This window comes from Callorhinus ursinus, unplaced genomic scaffold (genome assembly GCF_003265705.2).
Source record: "Callorhinus ursinus isolate GAN/ISIS: 27379988/994484 unplaced genomic scaffold, GSC_fseal_2.0 scaffold12, whole genome shotgun sequence".
NCBI classification, from domain to species: domain Eukaryota; kingdom Metazoa; phylum Chordata; class Mammalia; order Carnivora; family Otariidae; genus Callorhinus; species Callorhinus ursinus.
The window spans coordinates 859840-879923 of NW_027397074.1; the positions used below are offsets into that span (position 1 = coordinate 859840).

The 20084-nt window shown below is 41.4% G+C and overlaps 1 protein-coding gene across 15 annotated transcripts in view; it reads left to right on the plus strand.

Moving 5' to 3' along the window:
• The window catches only part of NRCAM (neuronal cell adhesion molecule), a 287773-nt gene that overhangs the window by 225355 nt on the left and 42334 nt on the right, over window positions 1-20084 (plus strand). For 10 of the 15 annotated variants that reach the window (XM_073898647.1, XM_073898653.1, XM_073898656.1 and 7 more), the window contains 10 exons: window positions 1696-1807; window positions 3936-4120; window positions 5478-5609; window positions 9905-10048; window positions 12888-12999; window positions 14271-14437; window positions 14530-14677; window positions 16260-16384; window positions 16827-16856; window positions 18477-18578. In XM_073898647.1, coding sequence (XP_073754748.1) covers window positions 1696-1807; window positions 3936-4120; window positions 5478-5609; window positions 9905-10048; window positions 12888-12999; window positions 14271-14437; window positions 14530-14677; window positions 16260-16384; window positions 16827-16856; window positions 18477-18578 — 1257 coding nt within the window. The remainder of the gene's footprint in view (window positions 1-1695; window positions 1808-3935; window positions 4121-5477; window positions 5610-9904; window positions 10049-12887; window positions 13000-14270; window positions 14438-14529; window positions 14678-16259; window positions 16385-16826; window positions 16857-18476; window positions 18579-20084) is intronic. The other 5 variants (XM_073898652.1, XM_073898657.1, XM_073898654.1 and 2 more) reach the window with 1 other exon arrangement.

The following is a 20084-nucleotide window of genomic DNA, read 5'->3' on the forward strand; positions in this document are numbered from 1 at the left end:
TTCCATGTTTAATGCTGCTAGAACGAATGTGTGTTTCCTATGAAATTTAGCTATAAGCTTACGTCATGTCACTAAAACATTTTGCACGTTGTATGTATAATAATAAAAATTATTATCACTGTTTTCATGTAAAGCACCATTTCCCGTGATTTGGAAAAAAAACTCTTTCATGTATGTTTAGAATTATATTTTTCATTTTTTTGTCTTGTTCACAAACTTTTCTCATTAACCAAATAAGAGTGCATTAACCCACTAGAATACTAACTCGTCAGTCTTAGTAACCGTTAGCAACTAACATCAAGTGGATTTTGATAGTAAATCATCACATTTCCCATCTGTTCTCACATGACATCATCAGTGTCATATAATTAGCAATAGCGTTTCTCTTAGTTTTGTTTAAAACCAAGTCACTATCTTCAGCGGAAATAACCTTTTTAAAAATAGAGCTTTTAACTTTATCCTTTTAAAAAGAAAAGAAGTTGGTTTCCTTAAGGGAAGTGTGACTTTCAAGTATAGGGTCTATCAATGAAAATTGTGGTTTCTGGATATGAGGGTCCTCTTAATGATCTCTAAGGCAGAATTTCTGCTGTATTAATTTTTTGCCCTTGAGATATAAAGTAAAAAACATTAAGGTACTATCAATGACCGGAGTAGGCATACCACAACTTCTGCCTTACTATTTGATTTTAATATTCCTGAAAAAGATGGGTCTCAAAACCATTCCCAAAGTGATTTCAGAGAGGTAAGGTTTCCTCCACAATTTCTAAAGTCTTAGGAAAATTCGCATTTCTCTCAAGTAATACCTTCCCTGGTATTCAGTTTTTTCTTCTGAGAAATGAGAATAATTCATATATTACCTTTTCACTCACTTTTGGTGAGCATCAAATAGATAATGCATTTAAGTGTCGAAAACTGTAAAGGTCTATAGAACCTTAAGACAGTATAATTCCTACTTCACGTTTTTCTGAGAGGCCATTAGAAGGTAAGGCCACATTTAAATAAGGTTTCCATAAAACAGAAGATGGCCTACATGGGCCTCCCTGAGATCTTGGACTTGAGGCCTCTTTATTTTTTCATTGAGGAAACCAAGTTCAATTTATTTAACATTCATTATCCTTAATGTATGGCACACAATTTGCCAGACCTCTGTCAATAACTTTCTAGTTTTGTTTTGTTTTGTCTTCCATAAACCTTGCAGTTTGGGGGTCTTGATATTTAGACATCCCCCACAGATTTATGTCCATGATTAATCAATGGAATTGACTATGATGTTGTCCCTAGTGTAAACCAAACTGCCCGCTTCCATAGTCACAGCTTTCAGAAAAATCTAGCATCTTCCGCAATATGGTTAATTTTCACTTTGACCCAAGCACTAATTTTAAGAGATGGGTAGTTTGATAATGTGACTTTCCTCTCTATGTCTACATTTTGAAAATTTGCCCATGCACCAAAAATTTATAAAAACCTAACCCAAATCAAAGGAATGCACAAGAGTAAAATAGTCCTTCGTATTAGTGCTTACTGTAACCAACATCATTTCCGTTCCCAGCTGAGTCAGCAATGTTTGTAAGGCAGAGAGAACGAATTTCACAGTGTTAAGTGGTTTTGAAAAGGGATTAGATTTTTAGACAGTGAACTGTGTTTCTAGAAATATATAGTCATAACTTTTAATCCATATGATTGTATTGTTTGCAGCAAAATCAAATAGAGAGAGGCCACCAACCTTTTTAACTCCAGAAGGCAATGCCAGTCATAAGGAGGAATTAAGAGGGAATGTCCTTTCACTGGAATGCATTGCGGAGGGATTGTGAGTTCACACTGTCTTTTTTTTTTTTTTTAAGATTTTATTTATTTACTTATTTATTTGAGAGAGAGAGAGCACCAGCAGGAGAGAGCATGAGCCTGTGGGCGGGGGAGGGGAGGGCAGAGGGAGAAGCAGACTCCCTGCTGAACAGGGAGGCCAGCCTGGGGTCTTGATCCTGATCCCAGGAGCCTGGGCCAGAAGGCTGACTCTTAACCAATTGAGCCACGCAGGTGCCTCATGCCTCTGCTAGGCAGCTCCGCTGTGGGTTCACAATTCCAGGGGTCTGCTGGCTGCTCGCAGGGCAGCTCTTGGCCTTGAGTTTCTCCTGTCCCTCTAGCCGTCTAGCCCTGGCTTATTCTCCTAACAAGAGAAGCACATGCACGGCCTCTTAGGGCTCTTAGGGTCTAGCCTCAGAACAGGCACTCTGTCCCTCCCACTACTTCCTGTAGGCAGGTCACAAGCCTAGCTTCTTTGCAGATGCCTCAGGACAACTGTTAAGTTAGGCGCACATCAGTGGCAAGTTTCTACATCGTTCCATCTTAGCCCTGGCACCGAGCAAGTAATGTTGATGTAGGCACATTTGCTGAAAACATTGAATGGAATCTCAGAAACATTGCCATGATCCCATGTCCTGACCTGGTAATGCAACAGTTTCTCGATCCTTCCCAGAACTGACCTCCAGGAATGGCTTTACTGCAGGAGACACGTGGAGGTCTCTGCTGGTCATGTCGGGAAATCACTACACATGTTACTCAGTTCAAGTTAACTGAAACTAGCAAAATGCCCCTTTAAAGATGTATTAAGTATATATCCTTCCCACCAGAATTAAAAAACAAACCCCCAAACTCTTGCAGTTTTCATCATCATGGTGTTAGAAAATGGTTTAATCTACCAACCTCCAACCTTTTGGGAGTAGAGATACCCATTCTCACAATTCTGTGATTCCCCTTCCTGTGAAGAGTCTATTACATAAAAACTAAAATACGGTTGATATTTGGAAATTGCATAAAACTTCCAAAAGAATTTTTAAAACCTTGGGATGTTATAAAACTAATATTGGGGGCTCTTACCATTTACAAACCAGTAGCTGGAGGACTCACAGAATCAAAATATTTCTAATTCTTAACAACTGCTCAGTGGAGTACTAAGCAGGCTTCCAGAACAATCCATGACTTAGTTTGACCTCATGCTTCTATCCCCATGATCCATTCACCTTCAGATCATGTGAGGTGCAGATTATCTGACTAAAAAAAAACACCGGAATATGCTATCAGATACCACATGGGTCTCATATCTTCCACTATTTAAAATGATTTTACATTTTCTACCTCTTTTTGTATTCACAGCAGGTTTTATTTTAGAAGCTATTTCATCAAAGAAATATGTTCAATTATTTCTATTCAGCTACACAAACCAGAAGCAATTCTACAATCAACAAATTAATCCCACTTGCATTTCTAAGGACAAATATTTTGATCTTCCTGAGGTCCCTAGGCCTTTTTTTTTGGTCTTTATCTTCCCAACACACAACTCAGTGCTTGGTCCTTAGTGCAGTGCTTAGTAAATGTTTGTGTCCGGTGGATTTTTATTTTACCTTCATAAAAATCTTCTAAAGTCATTAGATCAAAATTCTTCCATTTGATAGGGAAATGTGTGCAAAAGTTCATGGGCACAAATATATATATATATATGTATATATCAGCTTTTTCTCTGCATTTTTAACTCTAGCTGATAAAAAAAACTCAGTATCATTAATTTCATAGTAAGCCTTTGGAGTAACGTATTCCTTCATAAAATTTTCGAAGAATGTCTCAGTGATCAGAACTTTGAAGAGAATAAAATAATGAGGCCCCTTCAGCGAAGTCACTAGGCTAGCCTGCTCATTACATCAGGGAAGTCAAAGGTCATGGAGTGCCATGCATTACCACGATGCTGCTTTCATGAGGGTGCTAGCTCACAGAATTCGATACAGGGCTTAAGCATTATTTATAAAAGTGTGATGCTAGTTACAATGTCTTTCTAGTCCTCATGATCTTTAAACAAAGAAGTTGTTATCAACTTGCGTGAAGATTCACCCTCAAAAGCAGTGAGGTGAACCTTTTTTAATAATATCATTTATTTATCTTATCAGGCCTACCCCAGTTATTTACTGGATAAAAGAAGATGGAACACTGCCCATCAACCGGACATTTTATAGGAACTTCAAGAAAACTCTACAGATCATTCAGGTTTCAGAAGCAGACTCTGGAAATTACCAGTGTATAGCCAAAAACCCACTGGGAGCTATCCATCATACCATTTCTGTCACAGTTAAAGGTATACAATTGTTTCAAATGCATGGCTCTTGCCTTCATGAGAAGTCATAAATCTTCAATTACATACACCTTTGATCTGATTCTTCAATTAATAATAAATGTAAATTCATATCAACATTCCTGACACCTTCTTTTCTCATTGCTCTTTAGAGTGCATCTAAATCAGGTCAAAAATTCTCTTTCTCAAACCTTCCTCATAGAAGAATTCCAATTAATAACTGTAGAAAGAAGAAGGGAAACCAGAAATCACTTCAAGGAGAAACGGGGGATCCCCTTGGCCTCAAAGTATTTCTTGTCATACACACACCCCAAAAATTAATTATGGAAGCAGGTTTAACATATTTTCACAAATTCTTCACCTTTCCTCTGGGAAGGAGATGAAGCTGAATTTCCCTACCCTTGAGTGTGGGCTGGACTTAGTGACTCACTTCTAATGAATAGATTATGGAAAGCAGGTAAATAGCAACTTTACAGAGAAACCTGGCATATATCACCTAAACCATGTGCTCAAGGTTAGCATAAACAGTAATAAGTCATGTTGGTATCATGGACCCCCTAAAATGATGCAGTAAGAGGGATCCATCACCCAAAACCTCAGTCTAATCATGAAAAAACACCAGACAAACCCAAGTTGAAAGACATTCTATGAAATAACCGATCAGTACTCTTTAAAAGTATCAAGGTCACGAAAGACAAGGAAAGACCAAGAAACTGTCAGATTGGAGGAAACTAGTAAGGCGACAAGACAAGTAAAGACGATGTAGTATCCAGGAGAGGGTCCTGGGACAGAGAGAAGCCATTAGTAGAAGATGTAGTTTAGCTAATGGTATTGTACGAGTGTTAATTTCTTGTGTTGATGACTGTATCATTGTTATGTAAGGGAACATTAGAGAAAGCTGGGTGAAGGGCTCATGGGAGTTCTGTATCCTAACTTTGCAACTTCTCAAAAATGCGAAGTTTTTTAACTTCTTTCCCAGGTTTATAATTATGTGTATTCTGCAGGGCTCAGAATCTAAATTCATGTTTCTTAGCCCTACCTGTACCTGTAAATTGCTCTACAGCCTTAGCAAAATCTGTTACCTTTCTAATGTCTGATTAATTTAATGTAAAGCGAGATGGCCTTTGTATCAAAAGGTTCTAGAAATAATACATAGTTGTCTGTGAATCTCTTGAAACATTCTTTTGAAAATCTGAAGTGTTCTTTGAGGCATCACTTATAAATTTATTTACTCTTAAAAAAGGAAGCTAACAAATGTTTTGCAAATATTTTTATTATTAAAATAGTTCAGCATACTAGATTTGCTAGAATACTTGTATGATTCAAATGTTTGTGGGTTTTTTTCCTTTCATTCACAAAGCGGCTCCATACTGGATCATGGCACCTCAAAACCTCGTGCTGTCCCCAGGAGAGGACGGGAGGCTGATGTGCGGAGCTAATGGCAACCCCAAGCCCAAAATTAGCTGGTTATCGAATGGAGTCCCAGTAGAAAGTAAGTTGCCTTGACAGGTTCTGCAGTTGCAGTCCATTTTCAGAGCGTAGCTACATCTCAACAGGGAACAGGTTGGGGTGAAATCACTGGTGGTGAGGAAGGAAGCCATGGGTAATTTAAAAAGAGGCACCAAATTACCTTTGGATGTTTATTTTATTACCTTTAGATATTCTTTATGACGGAATACTTTGTGCCCTTAACATGACGGTATGTGTTGATTAGGACTTGGCAGTATTTCCTGTTTTTTTACATGGATCCTAGGAAGAATGACAGGGTCAGAAAGAAACATTCCCGCAGAGTTCAGATGATCATCTCTGTTCCGAATGTCGAGTGTTTTGTGGAGACAGCACAGGAGTCCGAGGAGACATGGAGGGGAGGCTGTGACGAGAATAAGAGACACAGCTGTGGTCATTTAAAGAGTTTTCATTCCTAAGCACAGCCAGATGTTCCCCAGTTCTCTGGTCTTCAGAGGTCACTGTCCCATTTAATGCCCACAGAAGAACATATCCTCTGACCATGACTACATGCAGGACCCTCGGTCTTTGATTAGTCTTCCCTCCCCAGGTATGCCGAGCTCACCTGGAGCAGTACTGACACAGGCCCGGCTCCTGTGGGCCACCTCTTCAGCCATCTTCCCTGGACCACTCGTGGCTCTCGCTCTCTCAACCAGCTTCTCCAGCCTGCTGCCATGCTGCCCAGAACGGTCCCCCAAAGTGTGGCCACAGGCCCGTCCATTAATCTTCTAAATCACAGCAGACACCAGCTTTACAAAACCTGGGGGAAGGCTTGCGGATAATGGAAGGCTTGAGGATGATGGCAAAACAAAACAAACCTAATATCGGATATTGCCCCTCCCTGCCCCCAGATTCCTAAGAGGGAGAGCCCACCGACTGTCCTTTTGTCCTGGCCTCAGCCACCACCAGCGGCTGCGTGAAGGAGAATCTCTGCACATGTTCCCCTTCTTGGAGTTCACACCCAGACCCAGAGAGAGAGAGAAAGTTGGCTTTCATTTAAAACCTAGACTCAGGCTCACCCTCCAGCCAATAACATAATAATCAGCAAAGATATTCTTGACTCACAATAAAGACAACGTTCAGGCTTATGAAGTAGAGCAGCTTCGCTCTTCATTGCCTCCAAGCCAGAGACAGAAATTGGTTCTACTTCTACATAACTAAAAGGCCCATTAAACTGGCTTTTCTGAAATAGTCTTCACCCTAGGATGGATCTGAGAAATGCTGGCAGATTTCCGTGGCTCATTCCCTGCGGCTCACCATCCAGATCTTACAATGGCAGGTCTAAACCAAGGAAGAGCTTCCGATTCCATGAATTTTATGAGGAATTTGTGTCACACTACGCAATAGTTACCAGATACTCTAAAACAGACAATCTGTGTTTACTGTAAAAGGAAATTATGTTCCTGGGAGAATACAGATTCCACAGAGGCCAGCAAATGGGGCTTGGGTATTTCTGCTCCCAATTTTAACCATGATTGGGATCAGGAAGAAGTGCAGAGAGTATTTTCTGGTTGTGCATTGGGAAGCTGTGGCCATGAGTGGAATCAGAGAAAAGAGGAATACGGCCCAGACCTAAAGAAGAAGTTTTATGGTGCACTCTCTGATTTTCCTGGGAACGCATACAAAATGGCAGGAAAGGCTGGAGTGTGCTCAGCGCTGCGGTAGCACGGTTCGCAGCTTTGGAGGGTCTGTGCCCTTTAGGGAGGATTAACCACACACTTGAGATCTGGCCTCTGTGGGACTGACAAGGTGGTGCCTCTCAGGGAGCCTTGTGGCTCCAGTTAAATTAAGAGCTTTGAAAGGCACTCATAGACACTCCCCTTTAAGTGAAATATCTGGGTGCAGGATCAACCCAGAAGGGCCTGCCTGGCGAGAGCGGAGGCACAGGACAGTGGTCCTGGGATACAAGTTAGGCCCTTCTACCGTAATCCCAAATCATCTGATTAGGTCCCGAGCAGAAAGTTGGAACAAAATCTCCCAAATCGGGTTCCAAATTCGTTCATATACCAAGGTGATATGAAGCGTCTGTGAATGGTGGCTTCCTCCACATCTGGTGGCCAGGCTCAGAGTGCACGGGTTCATGTGCGGGATCTCATCACTAACAGGCGATGGGCTTGCGGCAGCTGGTGGGGACCCTCGTAGCTCTCTGCACAGTGGTCCTACAGGACCACCCTGTTCTCTGCCCCTACCCCCGGCAGCTGATCTATCTACAGACTCTGCTGAGCCTTGACTAGCTGAGTTCAAAGTGAACCCTACCTGTCTCCCCTCGTGTTGACCTCCCCTGCTCCAACATAAGGAGTAAATGTGGAAGAAAACGGTCAAAAAATCGGTAGAAGTTTAAAGAGCGTTGCACCTCTCCCCTTTCCATCCTGTTTTATAATTAGCCTGTGATCTGGAGACCCCGAAATTGAATTACCTTTGAAGTTTGGGGGCCACTCTAGACATGGGAGATGGGCTTGTTTCTCCTCTGCAGCTTGTTGAGCTGTGCACCCCACAGATGCCTGCAGAGATGGAGCAGTGGGGGACAGCAGAGAGGCAGGCTGGGCGAGGGATGGCACAGTCGCCTCAGGACTTGGTGGATGGAATTGGCATGGCGAGGGTTCCTAACCTTCAAGGGGGCCTCGTGTAGACCCCAGAAGTTAGCTGGGACCACCAGCTGTGGTGGCCACCACACCTTCCCTTAAGAAGCTGTAGAAACCTTGAGGGGGGCAGCTGCTGAGAGCGGGTGAGTCAGAAAGGCCTCAGGAATAATAGACTTGGGGTCTGGGACAGGAATGTAGGTGGCCTCCGGGAATACTGCATTCTTGGGGTACCTGGCTGTCTGCCGCAGCTATAGTTCACTTCCCAGACCAGTGTGACATCTCTGTCCTCTGCTGTCACGTACTGATGTAATCTTTGCCCTATTAAAGAAATCAGAACTTGTATTTGTCTTCTGGTTGGAAGAACATGTTTCTTAAGGCATTTTGAAATGTTTAGAGTCCTAAACAGCAGAGATGAGCTAAGAAGCTGACCCGAAGGATCCTGGCATACCCCTACCACTAGACGAACTAACTGGAGTGTCTAAAGTGTCGTTATAAATTAGCTATTGATTGCGATCAGAGTGTTGAACAACCACATAGAGAACTGTCGGATGGTAAATTTATGTGGTTTTAAGCCACTAATTTTGTAACTTGTTACAGCAGCCATAGAAAACAAATACAGTGTGAGTGGGTACGTGACTACTAAGACAAGGCTGAATGACTGTAGTTTGGTTTACCTGTATTAAAGTGAGTTAATAAGCCATAGGTGAACCAAATATTTGAGATTTGCAAGGGATAAAGGCATCTAAATGCAGTGATAACTATGTCTTAGATGTACCTCCCTTTCCTGTCATCAAAGAGAAAAGTACAGTGTTTGGAATGGAAGCAAAGCCTTCTTAAGTGGGTCAAGTTGCAAGAGGAGATTTCAGGGAAAAGGTGCTATTACGGAGTGTTGATTTTGATCCTCATGCTGAGGCAGATGCCTCTTGCCCCTTTGAGTGTGCTTTTAAAGCAATGTAAGGTCACAGCCTGAGGTTTAGCACTCACAGACGGGAATTTATCTCCAGGAACACAGCACTTCCACACTGCTGGGCATGACCTGGACTAAATTCCTACATATTATGTTACATGCCCTGTTTCACTCCACTTTGGTAAGGATCAGTCCTGGTCCTGACTTTTTTTTTTTTTAATGTACTTGAGAGATTTAGCTGAAAAACACATAATTTCACATGATTTGTTTCTGCCTCAGTCTCAGGAATTTCTGATACAGGAAAATATTTTCATATTTGATGATTGGCCCTGTATATGTCTTTACGTTCTTATTTGTTTATTTCGACGAGAGGCTCGTCAAGACACAGGTTTGGTAGAGCTAGAAGGTTTTATTTTTGACTAGTGTTTGCTGTCTCCTCTCGAGAATTAATTGCCTCCTCATGAAGAACCATGGTTTCTTTGTGAACAAGGCAATGCTTTCCCGAATGTGTATTTCTGTTTTCACCTACCTTGTGCTTTTTCCCCTGGATCTCTCAAAATAATGTTCAGTTTTACAGAATCAATCAACTTAGGACTGAATGAATATCGAGTATAATGTGCTGATAAGTGATAACCAAAGTCAGAGGAGGGAAAATTATGATTTCTCCTCCTCACTACATATACCTCAATTGGCATGTATTTCTGTTCTACTTACTAGAGTGTAGTCCTCACACTTTACATCTTCTAAGCAGAGAAGAATAAACAGATGCTTTATATTTTTACACCCAAACAGTTGCTCCGGATGACCCCAGCAGAAAAATAGATGGCGATACCATTATTTTTTCAAATGTTCAAGAAAGATCAAGTGCGGTGTATCAGTGCAATGCCTCTAACGAATATGGATATTTACTGGCAAACGCATTTGTAAATGTGCTGGGTAAGCTCTCCCTTTATTAAAGACATGGCCAGTTCAGTTAATGACCGCTGTTGTTCTCAGCAAAAGTAGAGCGAGTGTCTACTGTGTGCGATGCACAGAGGACTTGGAGCTGCATGGGTTGTATGAAGGTGGGTAAGATACAGATCTTCCCTAAAGGGTATGGTACTCTGGCCTTTGTGTTCTTTTGTAATGCAATCTTTGTGGCAAATTGTTTACTGTAGATGTAATCAAATAGACTGCTCCATCCACAGATGGTTAGGCTAAGTGTCAAACCCTCAAAAGGAAAATAGCATTAATCTGCTATTGGTAACTGAATGTTACTGCCACTCCATCTCTAGAAACTGGTAAGTTCAACAACAATCTCATTCTGATTTTTGAAAAAATAAATCACCAGTCGTTAATGTTCGACCTTTATCCTCGTCACAGATGTACGTTTATTTATTAATCCTTAATAATATGTTTAGAACACTATGGTAGACTCAAACATCTTCTGAAATGTTTGGTGTTTTGTTTTGGTTTTTTGAGTGTAGTTGACATACCATGTTACGCTAGTTTCGGGTGTACAACTTAGTGATCTGACAAGTGTACACATGATGCTTATATTCACAGCAAGTGTAGTTGCCATCTGTCCTGATACAACACGATTACAGTATCATTGACTGCATTCCTGATGCTCTGCTTTTATTCCCGGGACTTAGCCATTCCATAACTGGAGGCCGGTCTTTCCTGCTCCCCTTCACCCATTTTTTTTTAATATTTTTTTAATTTTTTTTATTCTTTTTTTTAATTTTATTATGTTAATCACCATACATTACATCATTAGTTTTGGATGTAGTGTTCCATGATTCACTGTTTGCGTATAACACCCAGGGCTCCATGCAGAACGTGCCCTCCTTAATACCCATCACCGGGCTAACACATCCCTCCAACCCCCTCCCCTCTAGAACCCCAGTTTGTTTCTCAGAGTCCATAGTCTCTCATGGTTCGTCTCCCCCTCCAGCTTCCCCCCCTCATTCTTCCCCTCCTGCTATCTTCTTTTTTTTTTTCTTAACATATATTGCATTATTTGTTTCAGAGGTACAGATCTGTGATTCAACAGTCTTACACAATTCACAGCGCTCACCATAGCACATACCCTCCCCAATTTTGCCCAACTCTGGACCCCTCCCCTCTGGCAACCATCATTATTTATAGTTCCAATCCTGCTTTTGTTTGTTTATTCTTTTTTTTTTTAGATTCCACTTATCGGATATGAGTGGAATCATGGGTTTTGTCTTTCTCGTCTGACTAATTTCACTTGTCATAATACTATCTAGGTTCATCCATGTTATCTGAAATGGCTCAGTCTCATCCTTTTTATGGCTGTGTAATATCCCATACACACACACACACACACACACACACACATACGCACGCACGCATGCCACATTTTCCTTGTTCATTTGTTTATTGATGGACACTTAGGTTACTTCCATATCTTGGCTATTGTAAACAATGCCGCAATAAACACAGGGGTGTATATGTCTCTTTGAGTTAGTGTTTTTGTTTCCCTGGGTAAATACCCAATAGTGGAATTATTGGATCATATGATATTTCTATTTTTAAATTTTGAGGAAATTCCATACTGTTTTCTGCAGTGGCTGTACCAATTTACATTCCCACCAACAGGGCATGAGGGTTCCTTTTTCTCTACATCCTCGCCAACACCTGTTGTTTCTTGTCTTCTTGATTTTAGCCATTCTAAGGCATGAGTGATATCTCAATGTGGTTTTGATTTGCGTTTCCCCGATGATGAGTGATGTTGAGCACCCTTTCATGTGTCTCTTGGCCATCTATATGTCTTCTTTGGAGAAATGTTTATTCAGGTCCTCTGCATGAAATGGTTGGTTTATGTGAATATTCCATTTCTCATACTGGACAAAACTACCGAAAACATCAAATTTATTAAAATTGTATGTGAGACTTGTTTTCATGGCTCCAGGGAATTATATTTCAACTCAATAAGTGTAGTATCCTCCCTTTCAAATGAAATTAAAGTCAGGAAGCCAACCAGTCCTTGGTATGTTTCCTTCATGCTTGAAATGGAGGCCAGTGACTCACACGCAGAGCTGAGCACACGTGAAGTGTTGGTGGGTGTTTGGGAGCCAGTTTCTGGTTCTGTTTCAGGTGTCCACACTCTGAGCTTTTCTGCCACTGTGTCCCTGTCACCCCTCCTACCCCACCCCCAGCCCCCTCATAAGCCCAAGGTTAGCATGGGCCAATCACTTAACAAAGATGTACTCGGCCATTATTTTTGTGCCAGATACCTGACCTCATTTCTGGGAAGAAAACAATAAAAGTCCCATTCCTTGCCTGCAAGGGACTCACAGGGTGGTAGGACATCTAGATAAATAAAACACTAGGGCGCCTGGGTGGCTCAGATGGTTAAGCGTCTGCCTTCGGCTCAGGTCATGATCCCAGTGTGCTGGGATCGAGTCCCGCATCGGGCTCCCTGCTCCTTGGGAGCCTGCTTCTCCCTCTGCCTCTCTCTCTCTCTCTGTCTCTCATGAATAAATAAAATCTTTAAAAAAATAAAAAAATAAAATAAAAATAAAATAAAACACTAAAATACCGTGCCTGAGCAAGATGAGATGTGGGGTATGAGGCAGAAGGAGAAAACTTGTATTTCTCCACCTTGAGATGCTGGTGGTGTCGTACCTGATAGAGAACATAAGGGGAGAGACATAGTGGTTATGCTTTACTGTAAACTTGAACGGCCTTCAAATACAGTAAAATACATGGTGGGCCTAAATGTTTGTTTTATTTAATATTTACTTTACCTTTTTAAACTTTTTTTTAGCTGAGCCACCACGAATCCTTACATCTGCAAATACACTCTATCAGGTCATTGCAGACAGGCCTGCTCTACTGGATTGTGCCTTCTTTGGCTCTCCCCTGCCGACCATTGAGTGGTAAGTAATGGCTCTGTTTGCCCTTAATATTTATGTTTGCTAAAGCCTTCAAATTTCTCTGGGTGTTGGGTTTTTATTTATTCAGAGGACAGGACTGACTCCATCATACTATTATTAAATTCATTCGTAAAGATGTATTAACTACTTGCTCGGTGCTAAATACTTCCACATGTATAATCTATTCAGCAGCACACTTTGTCAGGCACAGAGGTGTAGGGAAGTAGGTTTGTTGAAAATTTAAGGTATAGTAATATGTTACAATGCCATGAGCACCACCTGGGACTTTGCAAGGAATGGTGAGTGGAGACTGTTGGGGGTACCCTCCTTGCTAATAAAGGATCCTCTGGGGTCGGGGAGAGGTTCTATAAGCTCCAAACCAGCATTTGCTCCCCCACATGCCACTCAGGACTGATTTGCCTGCTTACTTTAGCCTGAGCTGGGAGGCTCAAGGCAAGGATGGGCAGCAGCTCAGAAGGAAGGAGTAAAAGAAAATTAAAACATTCGTTTCCCGATCGTCCATCAGGGACCAGACACAGAGCCGGGCTCCCTCAGCCGATGTGAGGGCAAAGCCAGGTATAGGATTAAGGACAGTCTCCCCAGGTCTCCACTGTAGCCGCAGAGAGGAGAAGCACGGTGCTTGGGCAGACGGCATCCTGGTGAGGTCTCTTAGGTTGCTTAGGTTGTTTTAGCTTAGGGTGACTTTGCCTTGCCAGTTTTGTCTGACAGTAATCAGGAAGCTGAACAGACATATACTTTGCATACAGGCTTTCTTGCTTTTCTTCCCTGAGTATTTTCCTATTCATACAAATAAAAAATTTCTTTAGAATTCAAATCAAGTATCTTCTACTCGAGTTGGCTTTAGAATTGTAGCCTGCAGATGGACTTACGAATATGTCCCAGGAGGGAGAAAAAGGCCAAAAAGATCTGTCATCATGTTGCCTGTTTTATTACCCATGTGGAGATAGAATGGGTAATCATGTGTGTATTAAATATGAATCTGATACAGAAAATTACAATTGAAGTATTTCGTATTGTTATCCTGATGCTTCAAGCACCACTTCTCATGAAATTTTCCACTTTTACATCCTGCCTTCCATGGACCCCACTGACTTACAGGCATGCAATCCGAGACATCTTTTGCAGATTCCAAATGTCTCCGAACTTGATACAATGATGCACATCATCATGTGCTGACCTCGAATGTGGCATTTTATGTCTGACTTCAAATTATGATTTTTTTTATTCCCATTGTGATAATTTCTGTAATGAAGGTTCAAGGGAGCTAAAGGTAGTGCCCTTCGTGAAGATATTTATGTTTTGCATGAAAATGGCACTTTGGAAATTCCTGTGGCCCAAAAGGACAGTACGGGAACTTATACATGTGTTGCAAGGAATAAATTAGGAATGGCAAAGAATGAAGTTCACTTAGAAATCAAAGGTAAGGTGGAGGTGATGAAGTTTTTTCAGGTATTATGTGACTTTGAGCAAATTCTTCAGCTTTGGCAATGGATAACAATAGCTAAATTTCAGATGCAACGAGGATCATTAAACAGCCCGAATATGCAGTCATGCAAAGAGGGGGCACGGTGTCCTTCGAATGCAAAGTGAAACATGATCACACCTTAATCCCCACCATCACATGGCTGAAGGACAACGGTGAGCTGCCCAATGACGGAAGGTATTTGAAGACCATTTCTTTCCTTTCTCCTCCCTGCCTCTTTGAGCTTCTCTGAACTAAAGGTTTATCGTAGAGTGACTTACCAGTGGTGTTTTTAAAGTTTCTGAGATCTGGTCTCTCCAAAAAAAAAAGTGCATTTTCTCCCTGCTGCAAAATGTGGGGACCTAAAAAGGTATCGAGTTATTGAAATCAGACCCTGAGAATGTTTGTCTGTCTTTGTGTTCTGGTCTCCTGTGTAATTCAGGATGGGAAAAACCTTTCAGGCCTTGGATGACTTCCATTGTTTTCTACCTTGTACAGTGAAGTCTCGACAGATGATGTTTTCATTACCATTCTACAAATAAGCAGAAATGTGATTGCTTTAATCAGCAGAGTGCACCTAAATCCTTGTCGTTATTTTAAAGGACACCAGTTTTCATTCGGATAGGGAATTTTCTTTTGATTTCACTTTGGCCAGTAGAAAGAGAAGGGGGAAAAAACAGGTAAACTATTTAAAATAGCCTAAACACGTTGCAGTCCTTGAGCCTGGAATGGAGGAAAAGTCATACCCATTTTCTGGGTGAAGCCTCAATTTGAATGAATAGGTATAGAGCTGACCTAGTGAATTTTAACTGTCACAGAGGCTACAAACATTGCCCCCCTCGTGGAAGAAATGCCGTGTCCTGGTGGAAATGCTCCCTGTGGTTTGCTTGCAACTGTGCCTAAGCAGTGTGTGTTGCTTAACTGCCCCTAAACACACACACACACACACACACACACACACACACACACACACACACAAAACTATGTGACCTTCTCCTCTATACTCAGGATTTCCATCTAATTTTATGCTTCCAGCTGGCCAGGTTTTTATTTTGTTTTTTTTTTTTTAAAGATTTTATTTATTTATTTGAGAGACAGCATGAGAGAGCACAAGCAGGGAGAAGAGGGAGTGGGAGAAGCAGGCTCCCTGCGGAGCAGGGAGCCGGATGTGGGGTGTGGGGCTCGATCCCAGGACGCTGGGATCATGACCTGAGCTGAAGGCAGATGCTTAACTGACTAAGCCACCCACTTGCCCCCGCACCTGGCCAGTTTTATTTGTGGAATCTGAGTTGGTAAAGGTGAGAAGGAAATAGAAAGAAATGACCGTCGAGTGAAGGTGGCTAAAACTTTAACTTGGAAATTCCCTGCAAAGACAGTGAATGATTTATGCATCCTCTTAAAATCATGCATGAATCCTATTTACATGGATTTTTGACCTACTGAGTAATTTCTCATGCCAGCTAGTAACCTCTAGAGAACTCTCCGTGGCGCTCGCTGATCTAAGTCATCCTGTCCCCTTATGATAAAGTTGATACTATTCTTTGCATTTACTTACTCCCATGAGAGTTCATGCAGGTGGCAAAAATGGCACAAAATTTCTGCAGTCAATGATAAATTATTTTAAAATACACACTTTGTTAGAAATGGAGCTGCAAATGTTTGTCCTCTCTCTCTGTCTTTGTTTCAAATTCACAGAGTTTCTTTCATGCCAGTAAAGCAGGCATCCATCATGTATGGTCGGGTGTCCGTTTCAGCTGCTCTGAACCTGTTTTCTTCACAGGTTCACTGTGGACAAGGACCATTTGGTGGTGGCTGATGTAAGGGATGACGATGGTGGGACCTACACGTGTGTGGCCAACACAACTCTGGACAACGTTTCTGCCAGTGCTGTGCTGAGCGTTGTTGGTAAGAACTAGAACACACCCAGCGCTGCATGCTGCCTTGTGTTAGGTCAGAAGGAAAACTGTCCAGAGTAAATGTTTGCTTGTTACAGTTTTACAGTTTTGTAGGGGAATTAAATACCTACACTTTTCTTCTTTGAGAGACGCCTTTGAGGCAGTAATATCAGTATAAATATACTACTGTAGCAGCGCTGGAATAAAATGATGGTTGTGTGTATTAGTGATTTTTGTATAAGAAAATCGGGAGAAATAATGTACTTTGATTTAAGATTGAAGGTGTCCTGCCCCCCACGTTGTTACTGCATGTTTATCAATGCCGTGTCCCACAGCTCGCGTACAGCTCGGTTTTAGATCTTAATCATGGTCAGTCTTTGTCTTCTTGTGCTATTTTATATCTTTCCATGACTAATTTTGATTAAAATCCTTTATATTAATGTCCTTTCTAGCTCCTACTCCAACTCCAGCTCCTATTTACGGTAAACTAATATGAGTCTTCTTTCTCTATTTTCTGTCAAACAAGTTCACATGTGCAAATAATAATAATAATAAGTCCTCTCTTTTCTCTACCACATCATTGATTGTGTTGCTTTAAGGACAAGGGCTCTGTCCAGCGTTCTGTTCTGTTGCTTATTTACTGCCATAAATCATTTTCTTCATTATAGCTCTGGAATGTTTCACTGAGTGTAGTACCACTCATTGCCAAATATTTCATGTGTTATTATAAAGTCATTTCATTTGATAAAAGTCCCTCTTTGGTATAATTGCCTTGTAAAATAGCATCATGCTTTTTCAAAAGCAGTCCTCCACTGTTTCCAGAATGAAAAAAAAAACTATCTCAAAGATCATTCCACAAATCAGGTTTTTATTTCAGGCTTTTAAAAGTTGTTTTGGAAACGTGGACATGTTTTTTTTTTCCAGAAATTTACATAGGAAAACAGTGAATGTTTAGAACATTTGACCTTTGTATTAAAGAAAAACAACTCATTGCGTTAAAAAACATAAATCACTAAAGAAAGACCAAAAGGAGGGCACTTCCAGGTTGTGTGACTTTTCTGAGTCTGGAAAATAAATCAGAAATTATTTCCAGAACTCTTTTTGATTAAAGAAACTTCATCTTTATTCAGCCTATAAATACAAAAATTAATTTTATGGCATACACTCAGCTGGATTTTACATAGTGTCAGTAGTTAAGCTATAGAAGAACTGCCCTTGGTAGATGTTTACTGTTTCTTTACTGATAGGAAAGAAGTGCCCATATTTTTATATGGCTTCTGGTTCCCCAAGAGCCACAATCACTCCCAAGAGCAAGGTCAGGAAAAGCCCAGAGGGAAACGTTAACTCTCTGGATGTCAGACGTACCATTAGAAGAGGCAGACCATGCTTCCGGGACACCTTTGTCCCCACAGGTGTCTGTACCCTAGTGTCCTCTGGGAATAAACACACCATGTCCCCATGGGCCCGCCTGACTATTGTACTGAGCATCTGCATGAGGTATGCATGCTGAGAGCTACTTATATAGCATCAATCTTAGAATTCCCCTAAAAATATAAATATTCTCCAGGAGCTCCAAAATCTATAATTTCACATGTTTCAGAAAGAACATTGAGGTCTTCCTAAGCAGTACATTATATTTGCCTGTATTGGTCTTTTAGCGTTTGCTGTTCTGTCTCCCATTTATTAGAAATTAAGCTTCAATATTATTTTTTCTGTTTGTGCTCTTCATGTCTATGAGAAGACACATTGAGAGTGCTGGTGAACCATGTATGCCCACCTCACTGGTTTTGGTCACCAGTGATTTGGTTTCATTTGAAAAAGGAGCAAGTGGAAGCAAGCAAGAAAAGGAGCAAGCAAGACCTCCTCCTTGCTTGGAGGAGGTCTTGGGTGTGCTTGTGTGTTCCCAGCAACCTCAGTGGCTCCCATTTCATTTCAGATGCATGCTCATTAACCATTAAGTGTGCTATTTCTTTAAGATGCCCCCCACCCCCCACACCACCCCCAACTCCATCCCACCCCCACCCCCCATGAATAGTACCACGGGTAAAGGAGAACCTCATAAGAATGGATGGGTAACGGTGGTATGTGTGTTCGGTCTACAGATGTCCCAAATCCTCCCTTTGATTTAGAATTGACGGATCAACTCGACAAAAGTGTTCAGCTGTCATGGACGCCAGGCAATGACAACAACAGCCCTATTACAAGTATGTCATAGCCTTGTCTTTGTCACCGATACATTTCACCACCATTTCCCAAGCACTTTATCACATGCAATTGAAATTCCTTACAGAGATATTTGCTGGCATTCTCTGTTTCATTACTAATACAACAAAAACGTTGATCTATCACTCTCCTCTCTTCGGAGACTGAGTTATTCCTGCTTACTGCCTCTGGGATAGGACACCACTTAGTTGCCAAAGATGTGAACTAAGCAAATACACTTTCCTTTTGTGTATGCGATCTGTCAGAATCACCTTAAATCTCCCCCATAGTAGGATGATGCCTTGTAAGCTATTCATTTTGCGCATTAATGCGGGAGGAAAACACAGGAGGACCAGGCACTGGTCTGCCAGTGTGTGTGTTAGGAAACTGAGATTTGGTGAGTAAAGTGATTTTGCAGACCCACAGTTGGTCACAGAGCTGGGTGTGGACAGTAGGTCTATTACCTTCTAGTGTGGGCCTCTTTCCTCCCCTCAGCCCCTGCAAAAAGAGGCACATTCCATAGTGTCTGCTCCTCGCCATCAGGACATTAGCCTAGGGAGCAAAGTCAGGGGAGGGACCCCATTGTAAGGATACTGGAAGAGCTTCGTAAAATCAGACTCTAGAGGTGCTTAGACGTTTGACAACTGAAAAGATACTTGAGAGAGTATCACAAGCCTGTAATATATTATGACCTTCAGGCATATGCTGCAGGAAAGCTAAATTCCTTTCTGACAAGTACCTCAGATTACTCTGAAGTGATGTGTGTGTTGATTTCTTGCACCCACTGATAAAGCAGAGTATTTCCGATGAAATTCAGCAAAAACTTCCTCTCCATCTTGTGTTATTTCGAGGTGTTCTTCTCTCAGCTGAGTATTCGGTCCTTGCTCAGAACCCTTAATCATTCGTGCTGAGCCTTCCAGTTAATTCAATACAGTAGCCAGATTTAGCTGGTTAGGATGCGTGGAGACCCTTTGTACCTATATTTAAATGATACCATTAGATTCCAAAGCATTTCTACTCTTTCATTCATTCACTCATTCATTCAACAGATATTTATGGAGTGCCTATAATGTACCAGGCATTGTTCTAAAACAAAACAGTCAAAAATCTCTACCTACATGGAGCTTATATTTTAGCTGAGGACACAAATAAAATAATATTAATAATAATATATTATGCTGTTACATTTAATATCATTATATATGTGTGTGTATATATGTAAAATGCAATACACATTGTATATGCATATATATGTAGAACACACACACACACACACACACACTACTTAGATCTTCCTTCAGAAGAGGTGTTGACAGCAGTCTCCTTCTGCCCCTTCCCCAAGGATCTGCTGCAGTGTGCACATGAGGCCACACTCTTCCTGAGCTCCAGCAGCAACTAAGGGGTAGAGTGTGAACTGGGCAGGCCTTTTAGGCCATTGTAAGGGTTGGAAGTCATTGGAGGGAACTAAATAGAGGAGTGATTAATGGATCACTCTGGCTATTCTATTG